General features: G+C 39.9%; 4 protein-coding genes across 7 annotated transcripts in view; 2 read left to right on the top strand and 2 right to left on the bottom strand.

Moving 5' to 3' along the window:
- The window catches only part of rock2a (rho-associated, coiled-coil containing protein kinase 2a), a 36,053-nt gene extending 30,945 nt beyond the window's left edge, over nucleotides 1-5,108 (top strand). The window contains exons 31-32 of one of the 2 annotated variants that reach the window (XM_084382207.1): nucleotides 24-237; nucleotides 3,380-5,108. In XM_084382207.1, the coding sequence (XP_084238333.1) occupies nucleotides 24-237; nucleotides 3,380-3,383 (218 nt within the window). In that variant the 3' untranslated portion in view covers nucleotides 3,384-5,108. Of the gene's footprint in view, nucleotides 1-23; nucleotides 238-1,916; nucleotides 2,313-3,379 lie in introns of those variants that run through there. The other variant, XM_084382208.1, reaches the window with a different exon arrangement.
- A 130-nt stretch (nucleotides 5,109-5,238) lies between these two features.
- Nucleotides 5,239-12,788, bottom strand: slc66a3 (solute carrier family 66 member 3). Its single transcript, XM_084380527.1, has 7 exons — nucleotides 12,565-12,788; nucleotides 10,991-11,073; nucleotides 10,294-10,363; nucleotides 10,098-10,155; nucleotides 9,559-9,679; nucleotides 7,173-7,214; nucleotides 5,239-5,796 (listed from the first exon to the last, which is right to left on the bottom strand). The coding sequence occupies exons 1-7, from the start codon at nucleotides 12,708-12,710 to the stop codon at nucleotides 5,696-5,698; spliced, it is 621 nt and encodes a 206-aa protein (XP_084236653.1). The 5' UTR covers nucleotides 12,711-12,788; the 3' UTR covers nucleotides 5,239-5,695.
- Nucleotides 12,789-14,512: 1,724 nt separating this feature from the next.
- cimip5 (ciliary microtubule inner protein 5) lies at nucleotides 14,513-16,410 on the bottom strand. The gene is made up of 3 exons (XM_084380739.1): nucleotides 16,046-16,410; nucleotides 15,808-15,847; nucleotides 14,513-14,820 (listed from the first exon to the last, which is right to left on the bottom strand). The coding sequence occupies exons 1-3, from the start codon at nucleotides 16,261-16,263 to the stop codon at nucleotides 14,623-14,625; spliced, it is 456 nt and encodes a 151-aa protein (XP_084236865.1). The 5' UTR covers nucleotides 16,264-16,410; the 3' UTR covers nucleotides 14,513-14,622.
- A 1,341-nt stretch (nucleotides 16,411-17,751) lies between these two features.
- Nucleotides 17,752-25,217, top strand: part of LOC311274013 (CAP-Gly domain-containing linker protein 4) — a 42,577-nt gene continuing 35,111 nt past the window's right edge. Inside the window, exons 1-6 of one of the 3 annotated variants that reach the window (XM_084381405.1) lie at nucleotides 17,775-17,848; nucleotides 20,664-20,738; nucleotides 21,355-21,486; nucleotides 23,562-23,701; nucleotides 24,114-24,207; nucleotides 24,433-24,594. In XM_084381405.1, coding sequence (XP_084237531.1) covers nucleotides 20,699-20,738; nucleotides 21,355-21,486; nucleotides 23,562-23,701; nucleotides 24,114-24,207; nucleotides 24,433-24,594 — 568 coding nt within the window. In that variant the 5' untranslated portion in view covers nucleotides 17,775-17,848; nucleotides 20,664-20,698. Of the gene's footprint in view, nucleotides 17,849-20,663; nucleotides 20,739-21,354; nucleotides 21,487-23,561; nucleotides 23,702-24,113; nucleotides 24,208-24,432; nucleotides 24,595-25,217 lie in introns of all 3 variants that reach the window. The other 2 variants (XM_084381407.1, XM_084381406.1) reach the window with 2 other exon arrangements.

Raw genomic sequence — 25,217 nt, 5'->3', positions numbered from 1 at the left:
ATAACTGTCTCTCTCTCCACCAGTGAACTATGACGTGTCTACGGCCAAGAACCTGCTGCTGCTGGCCATATCCCAGGAGGAGCAGCAGAAGTGGGTGAGTCGACTGGTCAAGAAGATCCCCAAGAAGCCTCCACCCCCAGAGCACTTTGCACGCTCCTCGCCACGCGCCTCCATGAAGGTCCAGCCCAGCCAGTCCATGAGGAGGCCCAGCCGACAGCTCCCCACCAGCAAGAGCAGGTAGCAAAGCAGACCAGAGATTGTGTCTCAGTGTTTTTTGGTTTTTGGAAGTCTAAGTCACTAATTCTTAATTTTCACTAATAGATGCTCATTTGATTCATTGATTTTTCTGTTGTGGGTTTTAATACAAATTAATTAGAACGTCATGTTTTTCAATGGACCATCTGAATGCAGGCTAGAGCTGGAATAGTATATGTCGTCAATCTGGGGTCAAAGGACTGAGCTATAGTATGATACAGTATTATATTATGTGGTTGTGACCGCAGCTCGAGTTGGAACATCCTCAGCTGTAGCTGCCTCAGGCACAAGGCTGTGGCAAATTAGATTACAATAGGTATAGCACTAACCACATGCAGGGACTGTGTATGTGCAGTGAATTGACATGTTGTGCTGGCTGAGCGTTGAATTGAAGGTCCTGTATGAACCTCAGCTCCATAGCCTTATCCATAGCATTGTAAATGCATCATCTCTCTGTTCTGTGCTGGGGCTGCAACTAATGATTATTTTCATAATCAATATTTTATTGATTTTATCTGCGGATAATTTTGACAATAAATTGAATTATTGTTTCGTCCATAAAATTTCAATTGTGAAAAATGCTCATCACAATTTCCCAGAGCCCAAAGGGACGTCCTCAAATTCTGTCCAACCAACATACATGTAAGAAGCTGGAACCAGCAAGCGTTGTGACATTTTTGCTTGAAAAACTGAGTGACGGAATGACTGGAGAACCAATAAGTGAAAACTGAATCGATTATCAAAATAGCTGGCACTTCAATGACCCTTAAAACAGAAGCTGTTTTTGGTTGAACAAATGCTTCATTAGATTTTTACAAAATATTTTGTCCTGACAGACATAAAACTTCATATAAACCCTTAAATATGTATATATTTATAACACTGATACAAATTAATTCTATACTGTAGATAAGCAAATGTACACGGTATGATAACTGTTGATTTCCATACCACAGTTTACCTTAAAAACAGTAAACCCCTTCCCCCCTAGTCTGGCAGTGTGTTATCACTTACTGTAACTGGACCAACACTAACTGTTCCTATGGATCAGGGAGAAAGAAAAATATTTTCAGGGAGCACAAACATAGTCCCAGAAATCTTCCCACCATGACTCATGTCTCATGGTCTAGCTGTTGTTTCAAAATTTGAATCTAATAGTTAATTATTTTATGTTCAGAATCTTTTGGGCTAAAAAATGTCAAATTAAAATATTTTGAGAATTGGCAAACTGTGTGTTGGAGCCACTTTTAGATCCGAGCCAGTTCAGTCCAATAACGCTGGTTTCAGTCTCATCTGCAGTGCATCCACAGTTGCCAAATCTAACAATGTTGATATTTCTGTACTCAATGCTGTATTTCTCCCTGTAGATTAGAATATAAGGTGCTCTTGTATCTAGAATCCTCCACAGCATCTATTAGAAATGTTTTTGAAGTGTGAGCCAGTGAGCAGCTGTGGAGCTGCGTTCCCTGTTTACGTGATTAGCTTACAGAAGAGCCTGTTTTCAGTTTCCCTCTGGTCAGTCTAGTTGTTCATCCCAGAATCTCCTCTTATATCACAGTACAGTAGCTGATCCTACACATAACAACGTTAGGCTTAATGTATGGACACCAGATTGGATGTGAATGTGTATCCTGGCCATCAAAACTAATCTCCCCTTTCAGATTGGAGGACTTTGGTCTGCAGGACTGGCACTGGGCATTGGATGATATCGATGATGATTGTACCTCTATTCATTTCTGATGACTGCATGGTAATAGTGTGTGCAGTGTGTGCTGTGCAGTGCAGTGATTTCAGTGGCAGTGGAACACTGTTTCCACGAGGCTTCAGTTTACATCTACAGTCCCAAATTGCTGTGTTTATTAAAATGGGAAGGAACCAAATCTTAGTACTGATGAAAGTTCAGTGTTTTAAGACCTGCTGTTTTACCTCTGCTACCTTGAAAATGTGAGACCCATCAATTTGTATTTAGGGTAATAGCGGGCTAGAACATTTCCAAAGCTGCTGAGGGTAAAGGTGCCCTTCTCTAGTCACCTTATCTTGGCTAAAACATTTCTCACCCACCTTGACCTCATGTCCTCTGACCTGAGCCCTCACAGGTCAAATGGCTTCAAAATGAGGCGAGAAGAGTCCCACAGTGGACACTGGTACAATTGATGACTTCTCCCACCTGGATCTTCCTTTGCCCAGACGTTTCCCTGTAAACTGCTCTATTCCTGAATGTGTGTATGTTTGTTTACAACCAAGTAGTACACTAAACGTTCAGACACAGCCCTGGTTGTGAGTCTGTGGTGGTGGTGGTGGTGGTGGTGGTGGTGAAGGGCTATGTCCACATGTTGGTCCCAGTGCATGTTCTTGTTTGGGTTCTTTAAATGTGCAGGAAACATCTGGCTGCTCACTTAATAGCTTGCATCATCCTGCCACTGGGTGTTTTAGATGAAAGCAGGGTTAAAATAGAAACTTTTATGTTTTTTCATAATTTGTGTAGGAACTTCATGTTATTATTCTGAAGTCAAGATGTCAGATTACATCACATTTTTCTTGTGCAAGTGAAAATATCTGCTTTTAAAATTCTGTTGTTTGCAATAAAATGACTTATTGTTGTTAAATATCCTTTTCCATTTTGACACTAGAGCCCAATACATCTGTAATTTGGTCTTATCATACATATATTGGTATCGGTGTATATATTGGTTGATAAGATCGTAAAAAGTTGAAGTTGCAAAGATATGTTTGCAGTAATTTGATAATAGTTTATTTTCAACTAAAATGCCCTTCTCAGTATATATCTCCTCCACAATTCTTAAAAACTATATTTAAGAGATTATTTTTTCTAATGTTATGTTTTTATGTTTGAAGATGACTGTAATAGTGTCATTACAACAAAGTTCTTGCACAGCATAAGGTCATATTGACGGATGTGTAGATAGGATATTGACTGAAGAAACCAAAGAAGCTTTTCTTGGTGAAGGTCTGAGACTGATATATTATGAAATAAGTGAGTACAAGTGATTTATGCAGGATTCCTCCATCACTATTATTTAAATCCTACAAGGGCATGACCTCTGGAGATAGCATTGTTTTTTGCTGAGACTAATCTTACATCTGTTTCTCTCTCTTCCTCCAGTTAACCTTGCTTGGGAGTGTGGTGCGTTGTCAAGGTGGTGGGGTGTGTTTCCTCCAAAATCGAAGACTGTATACAAAGCTCCGTTTGCAGATCAGCACACTGAACTCCACATCACTTCTCCACATCCCACCCTGCCGTGCTTCAGCCTGTGAGAGTTACAAAGTCTGTCTTTCCCTTTTGTTGAACTTTTTCCCCAGCCAATTGAAGCGGTAACGACGATCAAACCCAACCCCTGTGTGATCTTTTCACCCAGCTGGAAGGCTTGTAAGCATATTAGCAGAGGTCTTCTCTCGGGCCCTTGACGAGAGCAATTACGTATCTCTTGGGAGCTGGAGTAGCTTGTTCAGCTCCTGCAGAGAAGAAGAGAGCTCTTATAAGCCCGATCAGGGCTGGCAAGAAGGAGATACACTTACCTCAACACTTCTCACCAGGACACACTGTCTGATTGAAGGACCTAACAGGAAAACTCTTCCTCACCACCTTTGGGGATTCTTGTGGCCAAATGAAAAAAGACATTCTTGTATTAAATGATTGTGAACAATATGAAGGGTTTAATGGGGAACACTACACTCAGAAGAAAGTCAGTTCTGTAATTTGTTGGCGGAATGCAACTGAGGTTGTTGAACTTGATCCCAGATACAGCATCTGGACTTTGGCTTATTCATACTCTTTAGCATATTGATTGTAGCTTCTTGCTTCCCACGATTCTGCTTTCAGGTGCGCGTCCACACGGGTCACAGAAACTTGAATGAGGTACTCAACCAAAAAAGCTATGACTTCAAGGAAAGTCAGCAAGGCGGGAAAGGAGTGTCAGATTTGAGCAAATAATTCCTTGAGCACCTTTTATTCAAATTTCTGACTCAGGCACGCTCTGAATCACCGGTTTGTCGTTGTATGACTACAGTTTCGGTTCTAAGTGAACAGGATCCTGCTCTGAATGGCATTAGATGGTGGGCCAGACATGAGATCCTCACAATCCCATAATCTTTCAAACCTGCACTGTCATGTTATGAGGGTTAATGTTTACTGAATTCAAGGGGTGCACCGTTAATGCTTTTCTGATCCGAGCTCGGCTCCTTTTCTTGTTTGAATGTACATCTGGTCTTTACCAGAGACGACACGCAGGCATTGTATTATTTCTATCCAAATATACTTGACTGAAGCCCCCTTTCATCACCAACTACTCTGAGTGAACTTGCATGTGTTTGCCTTTTCAGGCCTCACACTTGCGTGCTGTCACCCACAGGCCTCCACCTATTAGAAATGTAGTTTTTAGTCATTTCCTGACAATGACAATGAGGGGAATTTACCAATAAGAAGCAGAAACAATGAAGGTATGCAATCATATCCCATGAGTCAATTACTGAGCAGCACTATTCCATTGAAAGTTTTTCTAAAAATGTTTGTCCTGATATTTTTGTATTAAAAGTAACCAGACTCTGAGTTTGGGCACATTGTTGCGTGTATGTGGCATATATAGCAGTTGGAGAGTAACTGTGTGTGTGTGCGTGTGTGTCAGTGTGTGTACTGAGTGCTCTCCTTTAACCAACAAGCATGTTTTATACATATAAATATACACAGTATATATTTTACATGCCATACAGTGCACATTATATTATTTATACAGCCTTGTCCACTTTGTATTTAAGGGCTCTACATCCAGACTGCATGTTTGCTACCAAACAGCTCTATAATAATAACAACTTCAACAATAAAGACATGGATGTGCCTTTTCGTTTTCGATTACTTTTCTGTCTTGAAAATATATATATTTATCTATAATTCTGTAAAAAGTGCATAATATTTCTCATTTTTTGGGTGATGTTTTAATGCATGAGACTGAAATGACCACACTGAAAGAAGATGGAATGTTTTATTTAAAAATTCAGAAAAGAACTGAACACTTTTATAAAAGCTTTTCAAAATACAGTATTTCTTATCCTGAGTAGGAAGATCTCGGATATGCATAGCTCGTGTTGTCCTATATAATAACACTTTTTTCCCCCACGTACAGTATGAAAACATCGGTCTCTGCTCGCACTACAAGTTGTAGCAATTATTCAGTCACCGGAATGTTATAAAATAAATGTGTGGGTTTGATACTGAGGTAAAGAAAATACAAAAAGCACATTTTATGGGTCAGTATTACAAAAGGTGCTTACAGAACCGCTGCTACCTGTCAGTTTTGTTTTTCAGTCCTAGCTGTGTCCACAGTAACCCAGTAACCACTACAGTGAACAGAGCTGGAAGACACTGGAATTAACTGCAGGTTTTCAGAACAGCCAGTCGGCCTCAGTCTGGATCCAACTCTGAAAACTATTCTTCTTTCTTGGACCTGCTGCTTTGTCTCTGGTAGTAGAGCACAGTGAGCAGCACCCACATGTTGAGCGAAGTCATGACGATGAACCTCACTAAAACTGTGACAAAGAGAGATTTTTATTAGTTTTAAGATAGATGCATAATTAATACATGTTAACTTAGTAATGATTCAGACACACGATCAACATAGTTGTGCCTGCCTCTCTTGTCAATACCTTATAGTGGTACCGTTATATTCTCTATATAAAATTATGAGACACCCACTCCTCTGCAGAAAATCTACTTATTTTCAAACTGTTGAAAATCACTTATTGTTAACCCCATTAAAAGGTCTAATGCGCTACTTATTTCACCTGACTATTGGCTTTTATCAATTCACTTTCAGCAGCCTGACTTACTTCCCCTTTTATTCTGACAAGATTGGCTTAACAATACTGATTAAATATTTGTGTCTAGTTTCTTATCGAGTAATAGTTATCTAAAAATATTTTGCCTTTGGATGCATGGATGGATACCTGCACAAGCCGAGGTGCCCAAGGGGTCAGGGGGGCCCCGGGCCAGAGCCTGTTTGAAGTGACTGTTTACATTTTATGTTAAAAGCAGGTAGATCCTGATCGAATACATAAGATGCAAAACAGCCACACAATGAGTCAAAATGACTTCAAAGAGATACAAAACAACTACAATGAGGTGCAGAACAACCACAGCGACTCAAAACAACTACAAAGACACAAAACATCTTTAAAGAGATGTAAAACAACTCTAAAATGACTTGAGACAAAAATTGACTTGAAACAACTAAAGAGACAGAATAACCACATAGATGCAAAACAACTGTTAAGACTTTACTTTAAAGATATGCAAAACAACCACAAAATGACTTCAAAGACAAAACGATTACAATTAGATGCAATACAACTACAAAGACATGCAAAACAGCTGCAAAGAGAAGCAACAAGCTACAGAGACAAACACCACTACAAAGAGACACAAAATGACCACAAAGAGATCCAGGGGTCCTACTCCTATGTAGGAGAGGCGTGGGTGCCTTTTATATGTATGTGCTCAGGAGCCTGTTGGTGCATAGTCCATCCATGCTTTGATAGAAACTTTTCTCATCTCAACATTTTCTCCCTTGAAAGGATGTAAAAGCTGTGGATCTCATTCCAAATAAGGGTTTTAAAAGCTTATTTTCCAAAACAAAATTTGCCTCAGGGGAACACAGGCATCAATTTTGACAATTCACATAGTGGGTACAACTGACTGAGCACCCAAAGGCTTCGCTCTTGGTAATCACCAAGTTTCCTCATAACAAAGCACCAGACCACAAAAAAATCCTTATGTAAAACTATGATGTAAGTCTTTTAGAAAACAAATCTTTCTAAAGAGTTCTTTCTGAAATGTTTATAGGGCTAATAAAATAATCCTATCTGGCCTACTACCAATACCGCAGCCATTTGTGATTCTGACTTACCCTGTGTGTCTCCAGTTGTCACTGTGGTGGTGTAAATCCGTGCTGAAACAAAGAGGAAGCAGAGTTAATGACATCCTCATTATCCAACAGAGCATCTAATATTTAATTAATGAAGTGTGGAATTGCTAATTCATTAAATAAGGAGCAGAATAAATAGTGTTACACATATTCATGAATTGAAACATTACAGTAACAGTACTTTAGGGAGGAGAAAAAGTCTCGTTAATTTGTGAAGCATTTCTGAATTTATTATAGTAAACATGAAAGTGTGACAGATAAGACAAATTATATTGGCCTTTGTATGAAGTGTGGAGATCAACCTTTTTGATGTATAATTAACGTATCACAGTTCAAGACTACTCTGGGTATTTATAAGACTTCATTAATCTGAACTAATTGATTCTAATGAGACATTTTCCAAAGATTTAACTCAATTATAAGATTAATGAGATAGTTTTTGTTTGTTGGTCACTGTATTATCAATATATGATTTAGAGATCAGACAGTGATTACAAGCTTTCAGAACCTGCCAAAATTCAAGTGAGGTGGCATTAAGTAGTCAAATTTAAAGCTGCTACGATCAAAAATAATGTATAAAATAAGGATGTGTACAAGAGAATTATAACTATTCTGTAGTTCCTCTGGTTTAAGTGGCTTTTTAGCATCTTTTAGCCAATTGTTTTGGGTTTACAAGCCAGCAACTACTGTTTTGGTTCACTGTCACTGCTCGTTTTAGCGTCATTTTCAGTTGTTGCAGTGTTAAAGCTCCAGAAACCCACTGGACGGAAAGAAAGACATAAATAAAATGAGAGTAAATATTGCAATTTGGACATTAGATAGAAAAGAGAAGTTGCTCCTGTTGTGAGGGATCAGTATTGGGCTATCACAACAACGGTTGAGAAATACTACACAGGAACATTAGCTAGCAAGTAGGGCCGGGACTCGATTAAAAAAATTAATCTAATTAATTAGAGGCTTTGTAATTAATTAATCGAAATTAATCGCATTTTTAATCGCATATAAATATTTGACCTGAGAACAGTGAGAAGCACTTTTTTTCATATGGGTTTTAGTATACCATTGAATAATGACTGAAAACATAAGCTTAAGCAACAAAACATTGTTTAATTTTTTTTCAAGGTGGTACTTAACCAAGACCAACAGACTAGGGATGCAAATTATCAATTAATTCATTAATCGTTAGTTGATGGACCTTATCGATCGATTAACGATTTCCTGATAAGATGCGATTTTCCTGAGAACCTAAATTTAAGGGGAAAATTTAAGCTGAACATTCCTTATACAGGACTCTACACTAGTTTGTTAGTTTATTTTTAGAGCCCAGCACAATGGAACATGTTTAAGTAACACGTTATTTGGTAAATGGTCTTTCCTGCCACTACACTGTGATGATTACTGTATTTAACTACTTAAATCACAGTAGCATAAACTGATTTGTTGGACTCAGCCTGATGTAAACATTAATAAAACACAGGCAGTGCTATGTTTTCCCTGTGTGATGTTCAGGGACAGGTCAGGACAGTCTGAAGACAGAGAGCTCTGAGGTTGAAGTCTTATGCACCGTGAGACAGTGACAGGTCTGTAGGCTACCTACGTCTTGACCACATGTCAGCTGTCCAGCTGCAGCAGAGGAAACTCTGCTGTTCTCAGCTCCACTGTGACGAGCGCTTTTTAAACAGTAGCGACCGGCTAAACTACGGGAGGATACTGTAAACCGGCGCAGATCCGGTCTGTTTATCAAAGCTTGGTCGCAGTGCTGAGGCACCGGGTCGGTTTGAGCTGCGTTCAGGCTACATTAAAACTTTATAGATCCATGGGCAGTGATCAGTGTCGGCGGCTTTTTAACTTGTTAAATAATTGTGCTCCAGTATAATCGGTACGCCTGAAACTCATCCAGTGAGAAACGTTCCGCGGTGCAAAAATAAGTGCGATTAAAATGCGTTAATTATTTAAACGCATTCATTTTTGTGTAATTAATTAATCTTAATTAACGCGTTAAAGTCCCGGCCCTACTAGCAAGATAATTCTTTCAGATTAGCTTGATCACTTGAAGAAATTCAGCAATTTGAAGAAACTGGGAAAGCTTAATTGCGCTACACACAGAGGACTACTGTGTCTTCATGTCCAGTACATACGATAAGATAAGATAAGATAAGATAAGATGTTGCTTTATTGATCCCCCTTGGAAGAAATTTGCAGGTAACAGCAGTACAGAGGGAAATAAGTAGCAGCACAAGAGTAAGTCTCAAAAAATAGAGACAATAATAAAGAGATATTGAAAGAATAAAATAACAATTTGAATAAAAAATATAATAAAAACTATAAGAATAAAGATACACATACCATGACATGACATGATACTCACCCATACAGGTGTAGGTAGCCATACCCCAGGAGAGGGCGCTAACCTGTCCAGCATCCTTAGACCTCCACAGGCATTGCAGTTGGGCGAATTTACTGGCTGCACTGATGAATGTGCACAAGCTCTGAGAAGAGAGTCGAGGTTAGAAAAGATACAGATCTGGCCTCCAGAGTTTCTGCACATTCACACGACTTCATGACCAGTTAAACTCTACATTTCAGCTTCATTTCAAAAGAGCCAAAAGTTTGAAACAATTTCTGTAGCCGTAAAAAAACTAAACAAAAAGGTAAACTTTTCGGGGACAGTAAATCAGGATCACTGCTCTCACCTTTTTATATGCAAAAATGCCATCAGACACATTCATCATATTAACCAACAAGACTATTTGGCATTTATAAGGACTGGGTGTCTTCATGAGATGCACCAGGTGCAATGAGGTCTGAATAACTTTCTGTTCAAATCTGCACCTCATTACACCTGACTGATGACATGTCATCTCTTTCCTTTCTCTCTGACATTTGATTGTAGAACTGATTTATTACCATCGCCGAATCGATGATCCACTTCTCCACAGTGAGGAGCCTCCAACCCCCGACGAACCTGAACACATTATGTTAAGGCAATAACACGTGACATACTAAAAAGGGTATCAACAAAAGGCCAATGGTTCATTGATTCTCTTCAACACTGAATGAACACTTTCACATCCAGGGCTGTCTGACACAGATGAAAGGATACACCACGGTATAGATGAGGCTCTGCCGCAGGCTGCCGTTGTAATGAAGAATCAGGAGCAGGAGCATGACATCTGAGGAGGACACAGGGCAAGTTAAAACACACACCACTTTAGGCCACATAATCAATGGGGCTGCGTGATTCACAGGGCTGAGTTTGACTTTCATTCTAAGGGGCACTGAAATAAGCTTTTACTGTCTCATTAACTCACCCAGAAACTATTATTTCTGATCAAACTTTCTTTTGAAGACACATATCCACACATATCTGAGTCCTGTATTGTTAAGACGTCAGAATTATTTCTGTTCGGGTGTTGCATTAAACCTCTCCTGATCTAGACGCTTGAGAAAAGTAGGAAGAGTGGTCTGTTATTGTGGCTAGTACTTTGATCCTGGAACATTCTCACATGACGTCATTTATCAGCCACATCAACTTTACAGATCATCTATTGATTTTATGTCCACCCCTTGTGTATAATATTAAACCATGATGGCATGCAGTCGTCAACTTTAAGTTCTGCTTTGCTCCATCATGGTAAGTTACTGTGTTTGAGCTCGTCTTTCATTGCACTCAATAGATGGGAAATATTGATTAACCAAATAAGAATTTCACAAAATATTAGAAAGGACACCTTGGATTCAGACTCTTGGATTCTGGTCTGTCCTCAAACAAGTCCGAGTCTGAAATCAAGACAACTCACCTTGAGCAATGAGAATTGGATACTCCAGGTATGTTGGAGGTGGGTAGTCATAGTACATCTGGTAGGTTACAAAAACAATGAACCTGGAAAACAGATGGTATCAGGTTATTGCACTGTGTTGTAATGTTTGGTACGAAATCCTAGAAGCAATCATCAGGAGCACATGTGGCAAACAATGTGGCGCTGTGGACTCTCACAGCCTGATGGAGTGAGGAGGGTTTTCTCTTGCCAGGCTAACATGCAGATGGATGTATGTGTTTACAGGATGTTGGTGTGTGCAAGTTTCTATGTGCAGGCAAGGCGGTGGCTGATAAAATGATGCAAGGTGAAGATGTTGCAATGATAAACAATCCAAACCACATTCAAGTTAAAGCTGCACAAGGCATTTTCACATATCCTGATATCAGATTTTACAATAAAATACTACTTATAGCACCTTTGAGATATTTGCCCACCGTTGACAATGGCAACACCAGAGACCCACTGCCATGAGGGATGTTGGTGTCAATCTATGCCCATGTAATAATATATATATAAAATGACTTATTTTTTACATGAACACCATACCCAGTGCAGCTTTAATGCTCGACTGTTTCACTGTAGCATGCCCAGTGACAGAAGGCTATCGCTCACCAACACAGTAGAGACATTTAGGACAGTGCAGCTACTGCCAGGCACCGGGGACAGACGGGACACTGAGAAGTTACACAGCCGCACAGACACAAAGCTGCTCAGACCCAAACTGAATATGATCCTCGTGGAACACTAACCCAAAAACACAACACACCTGGAAGACAAGTTTACTCCTAGCTTTTTAGTTAGTACCAGTCTACTGCACTGATCTAACACATGACACTAACTGACAGGCCAGATTTCCTTTCCCTAAAAGCCCTCAGCTCTGCAGACAGAGCACGTTTGTTCCATGCTAAGCCCTCACAGTGGGATTAGTTTTTGATATAAAGCAGCTTTTCACTTGTTTGCCTCAAATCTGAGCCAGGGTGCCTCCTCCTCTCCTCATGTCCTATTTACACTTAATCTAAACTGGCTCTGCATCCTCGTGCTCGCACTAAATAATCACTCTGAGGGAGGATGTGCACGTGCATTTCCTTCATTTACCCCGCCAAAGGCAAACGATGGCGTGGACAGAATGGTGGTCTGATAATAAAGGTTTAACAGCTTTTCATTCAAATAAAGAGGAGATGGAGGTTCATATTAATGCCGAAATCACTCCTGTACATTAGGGATTCAATGGATGGATTTATATTTCTTTACATAATGTGTGTATTCTTGTGTAACCGAGACCACAATTAATTTAAAACACTTTAAATGGAGTTTGGAGATGGGGTTCTCTCCACACTCCACAAGAGCTGCACCGGGTGGAGAACAAAAAGACGTCATCACATCAGCATTACATCAGCCCTGAATGACAGTAAGTACTGTACCACATACCGTATCACAATGAATCCCCCTCTCCCCCTTATACTGCACACTTTACAGATCGAATAACGGTATTTACTCAAAGAATCACATTCACCCCAGAAAAACTCAAAGAAGTTCAACTAAAACTCTCATACCCGACCAGCTCGAGCAGCAGGCTGTTCAGGCTCACTCCAGCCGCTGACTTCGCCCGCATCAGTACAAAGATCTGCGGGAACTTGAGCACCATGCACACAAACAGTGTGCTGAAGTTGGCCACATGCAACAAAGTGTCGGCCTGCATTGTCTGGAGGATGGATACAAAAAGCAACTGAAAAATTGCCACTGTTTCTGCTGCTGCAGCTGCTGCGATATCACCACTGTCAATGAAGGTGTATTTAGAGAAGACTTCCGCACTAAACTTTCAAAATAATAGAGATTAAAAGCGTATTTTGCAATTGTGCCAAGATGTTTATCTTGTGAAAATTTTGCAAGCCTAAAAATACCTAATTTTCCTGCCTGTTCCCACAGATAGATAGATAGATAGATAGATAGATAGATAGATAGATAGATAGATGATAGACACACATTTATTTTGAAGGCAAGCTTATTTTATTTCCTTTGCTTTTCTGTCAGTTTGGCAGTTTCCTGTCAGCCGGCGTCTTTTTCACTTCCGCATACATCCACTGAAAGCTGATTGGCTTGTTGTGTTCACAAGTTAGAGCGAGGCACTCCATCCACAACTTGTGAGGTTTCTCTCTTCCTGCTTCCTCATTTAAATGAGTGTGCGTTTCAGCAGTCTTGTAGCAACACTATGAGGGCAAAGTCCTCAGTCTGCAGTCACATGATAGAAAGCATCTAAGTCTCCTATTCCTCAAATATCCTGCCAGGTTATTCCTAACATTATAAGGCATTACCCAAGCCATTCTGGGCATCACCAGAGCCAAGTAAATGTAAAATCAATGTGGAGAACATGTATCAAATAACTTTATCTAATGGTTCTCCTAATTCCCCAGTGCACTTTAGCAAGTGTGTGCTGTTTATTTACTACTCAAGCTATCCCAACTTTTTGTACACAGATATAATAATGGTCGACAATGATGTGAAATTGCTTATTTTTTATTTTAAAACTTAAAATGTTCTTGGGGGAGGACCCCAAATAAGCCGACATGCTCCTGAGTTTACCACAAACACAGGGGAAACACAGGTTATAAGAAGACTCCACCTGGAATTATTTAAAATTCAGCCTTTGAAATTGCACTTTATTGTATCATCTGCTGTACTGATTAAATAGTTTGCATTATCTTGATTGACAAAATAACAATACACAGAGTGGCATTTGGAGGCAGCGACGACAGTACAAAAAACCTGAGATATGTTGCCGTTCACATTAAATGCATCAAGTGCATGGGTGTAAGCTACATCATCATGTAAATCACACAAATAAAATGAATTTTATTCAATAGCTCCACCATGGAACAATGGCTTTGAAGTCCTGGCAAACATAATAATATGTAACAGCTGCTTAAGCCATTTTCAATCAAAAAACAAATGTAAAACCAAAATAAGATGTATTTTAATAACCTTAGGAAATACAATTCTCATATGGAATATTACTATGGTACAGCTGTTTGAAACTATTTTAACGTCTATTTTTTGCTCTGTCTGTCCTTGGAGAAATGTGCAATCGTGGTGAAACCTTTCACTCATCCAAATTTGATTAGGTATCTTGTTAGATTATCAAGTATCTGATTAAATACCTGATGGAGCTCAGATGACGTGAATCTGATCTGCCAGTTTCTTCCCTTCTCACCTGTCTATCGGTGAGCAAATGCCTTTACTTTTAGTTTAAGTAGTCCTTGCATGTAACATACCCAAATGTATGAATAAACACAATTCCTGGACATAAAGTACAATATCAATGAATGACTTCATATCTATCTATATATAGCTACCTAAATTAGCAGATGAAAGACAGCAAACATCATTTTATTACTCTACACCTTGACTCCAACCTTGATATGGCTTGTAAGCAGTTATTTAATATTCACTCATATTCAGTAAAATGACAAAAACACCCCAAAACATCAAATCCAAACGGACTGCTATGGTGAGCGACACATTATGCCATTTAATTCTCACAAAAGGACAGTAAGGTCTCAGTGTTGTAGAGCCCAGGGTAAAAAAAGGACCTTGTGACTCATCCCCAGAGTGCTCTAGCAGGGGAGCATCTCTGGATCCAGCTTGCTCTTTTGATGGCGTCCAGACAAGAGTCCCAGCCTGTCCAGTTTGACCAGTTCACTCCCCAGTGGAGTCGACAGTCTGCTGCCAAACATCTGGTTGGTGGTGTTGGGGATGTGATCAGAGAAGAGCGTCACGTAGCTGGGTAAAGGCTCCTGTGACTTCAGCTGTCCCTACAAACACACAGGGATGATGTAACAGTCAGATGTTCGTTGGCACCAGTCAGCTGCGTAATGGCTCGCAGATGAAGCTGATATTATAATCATCAGGGACAAATGAGGCCTAATTATCCTGTAATCGTTTACCACACAGGATGCTTTTACAACATCATCAATAATATAATAATAATAATAATAATAATAATAATAATAGTAATTGTACTGAGCATTAGGCATTACTCCAAGTTGATGTATAATTTTACAACAAGTGATAGTATTTTAGATGAAAGCCTCACACCAAACTTATTGTTGACATTTAAATAAGTTCTCATCAGTGAGTCAGTTTATATGAGTGAAAATATGCATCAAAATATGCTCAAAGTACCAAAAGTAACAGTACTCATTATTCAGAGTTGTCCATTTCAGAATAATGTATATCGTATTATTGGATATTGATGCAATAATGTGTACATCACTTTAAGGTTGCAGCTGGTAAAAGAGGTTGAACTATGCAGTATTATCTGATAGGTAGCTCGTGAATTCCCCACTCCCTAGGATTAGCACAGTATGTGACGTCAACCTGAATCCAAAAAGTAACTATTAAGGACAGTTATTAAATAAATGTAGTGGAGTAAAAAGTAAAATTTTTGCCTAAGAATTGTAGTGGAGAAGAAGCACTAAGTAGCGGAAAATGGAAAAACTCAAGTAAAGTACATGTACCTTAAAACTTAAGTACAGTACCAGAGTAAATGTACTTAGTTACTTTTCACCACTGGTATCGATTGTACATGTAAAGTCAAACAGTTCAATGCACAGTGCTGGGCATGTAATATAAATAATAACTGAGTGTCAGATTGGTGAAGCAATATGAAAAATATTAGGACATTCATTTTAATATATCCAGAGGTTTAGCACAAAAAGGTGTTTAGATATGAGGCACAGTTCTTAACTTCACAAGAAGAATATCAACATCTGTGAAATAATACACACATTTAATCTTACCATCTGATCATAGTGCTGCAGAAAGCCCCAGTTCTTCTCCCTGTGGATCACAAATATGTTGGTTCAGTTTGTACAGCTTCACTGCGCTCATCAGTAAACTAACCTGGACAGCCACAACTCGACTGACTGCAGAGTTTGTGATCAGCATCGCAGAACAAGCCTTGTCATGGTTTGGTGGCTGTAGCGGCCTTGGCATACAGAACACTTACTTGATCTAAACTACTAATGTCATGCTCACCAGTCCCGCACTCCTCTCTTCTCAGTCCACACCAACTCTTTCCACAACTGGTCCCTTTTAACAGGATCTCTCTTGTCCTGCTCCTGGGACGGAGCCTCTCCCTGCGCCCGGCGCGTCCTCTCCGCCGGTGGCTGGGTTGTCATCGGCCTGGTCCCATTGTTTCGCTCCGGTAGCCGGTAGCCCGCAGAGGACACGCGCCGAACACTGCTCAAGTCCATTTTTTGAAAGTTAGATACCAATGAAATACAGGTTTTCAACTAGTAAAGTTGAGCACTGGCTTTTTAAGGCGAATAAAAAACAACCAGATCGAGGTTCAGGCGTAGTGAGCCGTGTGCGTGCAGAGAAATCACTGCCAGCACTTTTGTTTACGTTTCCATGGGAATGGTGTTCTGAAGGTAAATGTCGTGTAGACCCACAGGGACTTTACAGCAAGGGAAAGTTCTTTTGTTTTTAAAGCACCATCAGCTGCTGCAACATTAATATAAACTAAAAATTAAGACAATTAAAAACTACATATAGTATAGCTGCACTACAGGTGTAGACCAATATTGCATGCATTAAGATTAACATGCAATAGCCTATTATTTGCTTGATTGGTTGCATATTGGTCTAACTTTCAGGTTTTTTTTGTTAATGTCCAGAGTTTCTTAATTTCATCATTTGACAGCCATGTCACCACCTACAGCCATTTATAAAACAATGAACAACTTTTTCCTCATCACTCATTTTGAGACACTCATTACTGCAGAGGATCACAAGGAAGCAACAGGTGTTTGGGCGATGGTGGATGGCTCTGAGCTGACACAAACTTGAACCAGCCAGACCTATGTCAACCAGCAAAGGTTGAGGTCTTTGACAGGTGCAGCTACAGATGCTGAGGGCTCTTTGGGTTAAGTAAAAATTGGCATTTAGTGAAACAGCACTGAATGTGCCCTTCCTGAATGGACATTCAGGTGTCCAGCATGGGAATTTTAACATCTGCTGAATAGTAAGATGGGTAATGTCCCTGTGTATGGACTAACACCCCAGACTGTCAGTAAATCATAGGTGAGACTGAGATGTTGGACTTTAAATGATCCCCAAGTACTGTCTACCACACTTGCAAGCATTGCTGTTTCTGTTTCAGAGGTTTCTCCTGGTTATTTGGGTACATATGCCCCCTTGGGTGCCGGGGGCCCAGTGTTTCTGAAGATGGTTTTGATGCTGTGGCTGATTGGCGTATGTATGCATGTATGTGTGAATTTGTGCTGTCATATTCTTTGGCTTCCTGTTTTAACTTCAGCTAGTCTGGCTTGACTTTTATGCATCCTGATATATTATCTTGGTGAGTGTGTGTTGTTGTTGTTGTTGTTGTTGTTGTTGTTGTTATTATTATTATTATTATTATTATTGTTATTATATGCGCCAGAAGAGGTCTGTGTTAAATCAATCAAACTTTGTCTGAGAGGAGTATATTAATTGTGTAATAAAATAAGAAGTGCATTTGAAAAGAAGAAAGATATATTTGCAAATATTTAAAATTACATTTTGGCCTAATGTGGAGATATTATTCTAATCAGAGCCATACCATGCTATTCAAACTGTCATCCTTATTTTTAGTACCCTCCATGTTTACAGGGTTCGTGTATCGTAGTTTCAGTACCTTTATTTTGAAAACCGGAAAAGTACAATAGACACCTTTATTCTGAAACCGGATACGGCTGTACCATGTAGTGTACACAGAGGATGGACGGAAATTAAATCCACTACTGGCTTTCTAGTCATTTTCCCCATGAGCGTATCGAAACGAACAGCAAGGTCAAGGTAACACAAATGTTTTTTTAATGACCCTTTTGCTTGACTGGATATTTATTTCTGTATCGAGTCGTAAAGTGCATTTTAAGCCGGAAGAATGCCTGGCCCAGTGTCTGTGCTAGATAACATTACCTCTGAGGAGCTAACGTGAGTGAACATTACAGGGAACGCACTTTATCTCTCTTGACAACTTTTCCACAATGCATAAATATTAAATGTGTGGCTGCGTATATATATATATATATATATATATATATATATATATATATAGCACACATGGACCAAAAAAAAATACAATATGGTGTAGTAGCCTCAAAGCGCTAGCCTGCTAACAGTTTACTGTCAGCTATCTAATGTCAGGTTAACGTTAATAACAGATGCGTTCACATGCAGACTGTCAAGTAACTGAGTGGTAGGACTTTTATTATAGCGCCAGCTGCCTTCACTAAGTACATACACTAATATAAATGCTGTATCCAGTTCGGCCGAGTGAAAACAGTGTTGGTGGCCCATTTTTGTATAGGGGCTCTGAAGTTGTGATATTATTTAGTAAACCTGAACAGCTCCACAATGCTGAAACAAAACCAAGATTTATAGCAATAAACACAGTTTATTGTATTTTTAATAAGTAACAGTAACATACCCATATGCTTGACTTAACTTTTTAATTTAGTATTTTATCCTGATAACAAACTGTGGTGTGTGGAATGCCAAAATCTTGATGTTTTGTTCAGCTGGGCATTCAAAACATTCATAAGCACTGCATTCAAACAAAGCGGTGAGTGTGCACGTCATCATGAAATAGTCTTAAAGTAGGGTATCAGTTTGAAATATGTCACAGTATTGTCTCTTCATTAGCTGTGAGGATGGGAGCAGGGTGACATCATGGGTCAGACAAACAAGGAGACGCTTATTGCGAATGTAGGCCATTGTCCCAAGTCACACTAATCTCTAGACAGCCAGTCAGTGACCTCAGAGAGGCATTTCTCATGTTGTTGGCAGCATGGAAGTTGATGCTAAACAACTGACTAAAATTGCAATTTATGTCCAAAACAAAACACTGTCTCTTCTGCCTTACCACAGTCCTTTGTTCTATAACAAGACTATAACTGGAAAACATGTCAGTGCATGTGCTTCTCCATGTGGCATTCAGTGAATTCTTTCCACTTGAGACTATCAGCTGGGTTATGACAACAGCTTTTAGCTCCTGATTGGTGTAACATCAGTGTGACATTTCTGTCTCACAAACTTTATGCTGTCTTGTGCAGACACAGGGAACCATGAAAACCTGAAATGGCCCTGTTTTTCACTGGAAAGGTTTTAGATAAACTCTTCATATTAGTTTAATTGGTAATCAGGAACAGTTCTGCTGTTATTATATATACTGTGTAACACTGAAGCTAGCCTCCATACAGCAGTTTTATTTTAAAATAGATTATATAGCGTTACTCACAGGCAACTGTCTGGTAATACACTGGACTATAAGGCTAAGTGACCATTTTCACATAGGGGTTCTCACAGCGCATAAATGTACTATGTATGATATAATCTGTGTGATATCTACTGCATATATGTGTAAAAGATCTACTCATAAAAATCTGACAGATTTTACTGTCTTTTTCGTTATATAATTTTTTCTGTTTAGCAATTATATCGACCCCTACTTTTCTCTACAAATGTGGTGCATAATTCTGTTGATGGCTGCATCGTACTTTTTAGCTTAAACAAATGTTTTGTTTCAATGAAACCAGGGATGAATGATTTAGTTTTATTTTTCAGACGATATGATAATAACCGATGCTGTTGAGATAACCAATGATTTCACATTTTTGTATTCTAAGAAAAGTTCCTAACTATTAGCTATGCACACCTGAGAAAATGTTGGGCAAAAATGGATGATTTCACATTCCATAGCTCTAATAAGATTTGCCGTGTTAAAACTTAAAATACTCTTGGAGCCCTTGCAGCACAAGTATTGCAAATATTGTGAACACACACTTGGCTCTCTAGTCAACAATTTGAGGCTCTATGCAGCTTCAGCAGTTGGTGTCATGAGCACAACAGGCTGCACTTCTTCTTCTTTGTATTTATTGACGGATTGCAAACTAAATTTAGAGGAGCATGCTGCTACCTACTGTATCAAAATGTGTAGATGCTTTACTTTTTAAGTCAAGAAAATCAGTTTGGATTCATAATTTTAGCAATTTTTTCAGCAATAATTTTACCAATACCGATACATAGCTGATAATGTAAATTTTGCAATATCGGGCCAGTACTTTATCGTGTATCACTATTTAAAGTTCCATTATGCTGTCTCCCCGAACGGAGCAAAGTGTGTTTTTACGGAGCGATTCACTTTCACCTCTTCTTGTAGGGACTCAGTCTTTAACCAATGGGTGCTTTATCAGGGTGGATGCTTGCTGTCAAGGGTAATTGGACTCACAGTGAAGGACAGTTGTCCTAAACGCAACCATCACTTTACTGCCCTTCTACACTGTGTTTATTTGCACTGTTACCACACGGCCCATTCTCTGCATTGTGGGTCTTACGGTTGACTAGTCAGATGAGGTGGCAGCGGGGTCAGCAGTGCACACAACTGGAAAGTGAGAGTGACATTCCAGCCGGGGAAAGTCAGGAGTGAGGAGACCATGCCAGCAGCTGTAAATAGCCCCTGGACCTGGGAGTCGGGGATCAACAGGGTATAAGCATAGAGGGGCAGTTTAATTGGAGATTGAGGACTGGACTGTCTATGTGCCGGGAGTTATTTTTGGAAGCAGCTTGGTTAGATCTTCAGCTGGACCCAGTCTGTGTCTCTTGATTTTAGCTTAGCTGAACTGGGAGCTGAACTGAGAGGCTCTTATGGAGATCAACAAGAAAAAGGATCAAGGAGAAGATGACAGTGAGTGTTGGCTAGTGTGGAAGCTTCTAGGCTTAGTGTTGCCTGTCCAAGCATAGGCCTGTGTGTGTTCTTGTAGTTCAAGAATTTCAGATTTCTGTCCTTTTCCCCAGCATTCCTCCTTCCTATTTATAATTTCAGTGTTTCAATATTAGGCTTGTAGTTAAGCCATGAACCTATCCTGGTTTTATAGTCTTTAGGAAAGCTTAAAACATTGTTCAATATTTGTTTTTTTGGCATATGAAATTCTCCTTACCTAATCCTTACTACTATACTATACTAGATTCCTGTCTTGTTGGTTTGTCTGTTCCTATAATCCTTATTACCACACTGCACATTATCAAATTACACCTCATACCTTGATAGCACACAATGTCATATACAATATAATAATATTGACAGTACTGATTGTCTTGTACGGATGCTTTAGTTGCAACTTTTCGTGTTACACTTGCTCAGGATTTTGATACTCTAAATCTATTTTACCGCTTGCATATGTTTGAGAAGGCTCAATTAAAATCATGTCTCCTCATAAAAGAAATGGAGTTCTCACTGCTTTGTTGAGGTTAGACCTACTTGTGTTCTCAGAATAGGACTTCTAATATTGTTCTTGCCATAGGCCCTGAGGGGGAGATGACAAAGGAGGATGTTTCAGAGCTGGTCGAGGGAGACACTGTGCTGGGCTGGGCCTCTTCCCATCAGCGGCCGGTTATCCACCAGGTGGCCTCTGCACCCATGCCCAGTGACTGTGGTGAGGATCCACACACTTACACACATGCATACACACAGTGGAGCTGAGTGACATTTCATGCTAATTAACACCCTCAGGGCAGTATTGAGCAGACTTATGACATATTAAAAACTTCATCAATGAGTAATGATTATTGATCATTTGATCAGTGCACCAGAAGGTGCGACTAATTGAGAACAAAACAGAAATAATTATTACAAGCTGCGACAGTGTCAACTGGTAATGTTCATTGTGTATGTTTCATCATGTCAAAATGTGGTTTTAGGACGAGTATTACCAGGAGAGAAACGTTCAGCATATTACCTTCCATATTTCGCCAAACACAGGTCATGTGGTAATAGACACATGACCTTGGTTGTCTCGTGTGAAATGGCATGTTGGTGATTTGAGGTTGTATTTCTTTTACAAACATTTCTTTTCTGTTGTCAAACATCTGAACAAGTAGAAAAATCCTTCTCAGCTCATGAAATAATATGATTTAAATTAGCTTCAGCTGGGTATTTATGCTTGTTCAAATGCAGAAAGTGGGCAAATCAACTCAAAACCATATTAATAATGTGGCTGCTGAAGAAGAGACACTTCGCTTCTGAAAGTTGATGTTACATGAAACCATGACATCATATCCAGGAGATACTGTTAGTAAATTTGAGTAGGATACAGACTTCACTTATCCAGTCCAAATGCCCTACAAGGAACACAAACGTGGGGTGGTAATTTCTAAAACATACAAGTTCCCCTGGTAATAATCTGTCCCATGCAAATAGGGCTTTAGAGACACCTTTTGTAGCCTGTCTGTGTCTGAACAGATTTCACGAAAATTCACAGGGGTGCAGATGAGATCAAAATGAAGGTTAAGATAGAAAGTGGGTATGGTCCCATCAAGTGGGGTGGAAATAGGGGTGTCATCCCATTTCGTTACGCCACAATAAATACACCACAATCTATTGTGGTAGGAACTACCTAGGAAGGGATTTTGAGTACTTAACCAGGTGTTTATATGTCTGTCTGCTGTTGAGAGATTTTGTCAACACAACAGAGTCACAACTGTCACTGTCACAAAACTTTACAGGAGTGTAGATGGGTGTTGTTTCATGTAATAATGTAGTAATGATTACTGAGTAGTTATGGCTCGGTACGGGAACATGTCTACGGGCGTCTAGGCTGCTCTGATCCTATCACAAGGTAGTCTCCAGTGTCTGAAATAATGTTGATGATGTTGACGGGATGAGAGATTGAGGTCCCTAACCTGCACCCAGTAAGTGTGCTGACGATAATTCCATCGATCATTATTAATCATCATAATTTATTATTGTTAGCATATCATGGCATTATTTTTTATATTGCGAATAGTTAAACACAATTTTGTCGCCTTAAGCTAACACAAGTGATGACCGTCACATTTCTTACAGAATGATTTCAGAAATATCAGATTTTTACATAGTGGGTGAATTCGTCAGTTCCAGTTTTACTTTGTCTTATCTCATGTAGTCCAGAAAGTATACAACTCAGTAAATGATACATCATTGCCTGCACAGGTAGTATGATATCAGTTGATTTTTTTAAATGGAGTGGAGTGCCTATCGTTTTTCATCCCAGAATATCAGGAATGACATCATGGTCTTTAATCAGTGTAAAGGGCTCTTGAATTGAGTTCCCTTATATGTAATACAGTCAGTAAAGCAAATGCAAAGGTTTTGATGCTGGCTAAATTATAAGTGTTGGCACTGACTGTGACAGGCCGTGCTTATTTGTTTTCAGCCTCAGTCGGGTTCTCTAATGCGTCATTTAGTTCACAGCATGCCATCCACTATCGTTGATCTGATTTAATTTGCATCTGCTAACACAGCAAGGGCATTTCCCAAGATTAGTATTTTGATTGAATCGACTGAACTGTCTGTTGCAGAAAGTTATTTTATGTCTGAACTGCAGAGTTTCACATATGCTCTCTTCACATGCATATACAAGTGAACATAAAGAAACATAAAGCTTTGAATTCCCAGCTCTGCGGATCAATGAGAATTACATCACAGATAAAATGCATCTCTGTTGTGTTTCGTCTCTCTCACCACCTCCAGAGTTCTCCTTCTTTGACCCCAGTGAGCCGCAGTGCAGAGAAGTTCTTCTTGATCCCAGCACCACCATACCAGAGCTGTTTGCAGTCCTCAGGCAGTGGGTGCCCCAGGTTCAGAAGAACATCGACTATATCGGCAACGAGGTGACGCCATCCAGCAAAATATGATAACTGAAAACACTATATAATACCTCTTTTTTTGGTTGTTGGTGGAGGCATTGCCAGCCTGCCCCCGAACCACCTCCACCGAGAGTTACACAAAGTAGCTGCAATGCAGTTAATTGTGCAGTAAAGCTCTTGTCTCAAGGGTAAAAGCAGGCAATTATCTTTCCTCTCACTTAATAACAACTACCCTTGAGAAATAAATGCCTGGTTTCGATGTCATATTGCACAATGATTCTGAAATTTAAAGATGAGTAGAGTTATGAGAGGCCCAACTTACTTGTCATTCATCAGATGAGTGCCTGCGAGTTTAACTTTATAGCCTATTATGTAATGTTTCTGCACAGATACCAGCAGTCCTCAGTGACACGCTGCGCATCTTGTCTTTGCACAGATCCTTAAAAGAGGCTGCGGTGTGAATGATCGAGATGGTCTGACAGATATGAGCCTCCTGCACTATTGCTGCAAGGCCGGAGCCCCGGGCATCGGTTAGTATTGACAGGGGTGTTGAATAAACACTCTCAGCTGGACTGTAAAAGTCTATACACGCGTACTGTCTTGTTTGTGTGTTAGTTTATCTTCCTGCTCAGACCACTGAACATAATCCTGTTTGACCCGATAAGCACTGCTAGTCATCAGCACTACTGCTTAAACACAGTCCCTAGAACTGACTCCCAACACACTTATACCTGTATCCCTCCTCTGTTCATCAGGTGATGCAGAGACAGCGGCCAGCTTTGCTCGTCAGCTCCTTGCCCTGGGTGCTGATCCCAACCTTCGCTCACGCTGGACTAACATGAGAGCCCTGCACTACGCTGCATACTTTGATGTGCCGCAGCTTATCCGGGTGGTGTTGCAGGCCTCCCAGCCTGGAGGTGAGAGCACAGCTGTAGCCCGGAGAGAGAGGGAAGGTCAAGCCACAGTCTGTACAGGGCAAACATTTCTATTTTCAAATTCAACTGCAGTGGGGATTAAGGCCACAGTAATTTATCTTTTTCCTGATAAACAGACTGTGTAGCCTGTTTATTAGGTGCACCCAGAGTTGCTACTTTTAATCCAATCCAATACAACTTCCACGCAATGCAGCCTAACTTTTGCAGCTTATCATATTCAGTCAGACACATGTTTTTCTTTACTGAGGCTGTCTTTACTGTAGTTTATGGTGCTGTTGCATTATGTGGTAAGATTTCTTCTACATTTTGACCATCTACTTTAGCGCATATCAGTGGATTTCTTTGGCTAGGTGGTCCTTCTGGCAACTCATTGTACACAGACAAAGATGTTGCGGCGTGGATAGACTTGGGCAGTGGCAGCAAGTGGCAATGAGTATGGAGTTTATAAAGATCACTGCTCGGCAAATAAAGCCTCGTTCTGGAGCCAAGATGGGAAAACCACTATGGGAAAAGCGTTGTTGACTGCAGTGTGTCTGTAAAGGAGGTCCCTGACTGAAAGCATGCCTCACTAAAGGAATATTGCTCAGATATGACACACTCATATG

This window comes from Pagrus pagrus (assembly GCF_965226575.1).
Source record: "Pagrus pagrus genome assembly, chromosome: 18".
NCBI lineage: Eukaryota > Metazoa > Chordata > Actinopteri > Spariformes > Sparidae > Pagrus > Pagrus pagrus.
The sequence above is the reverse complement of the archived record's forward strand: the minus strand, read 5'-3'. Positions and strand labels throughout refer to the sequence as shown.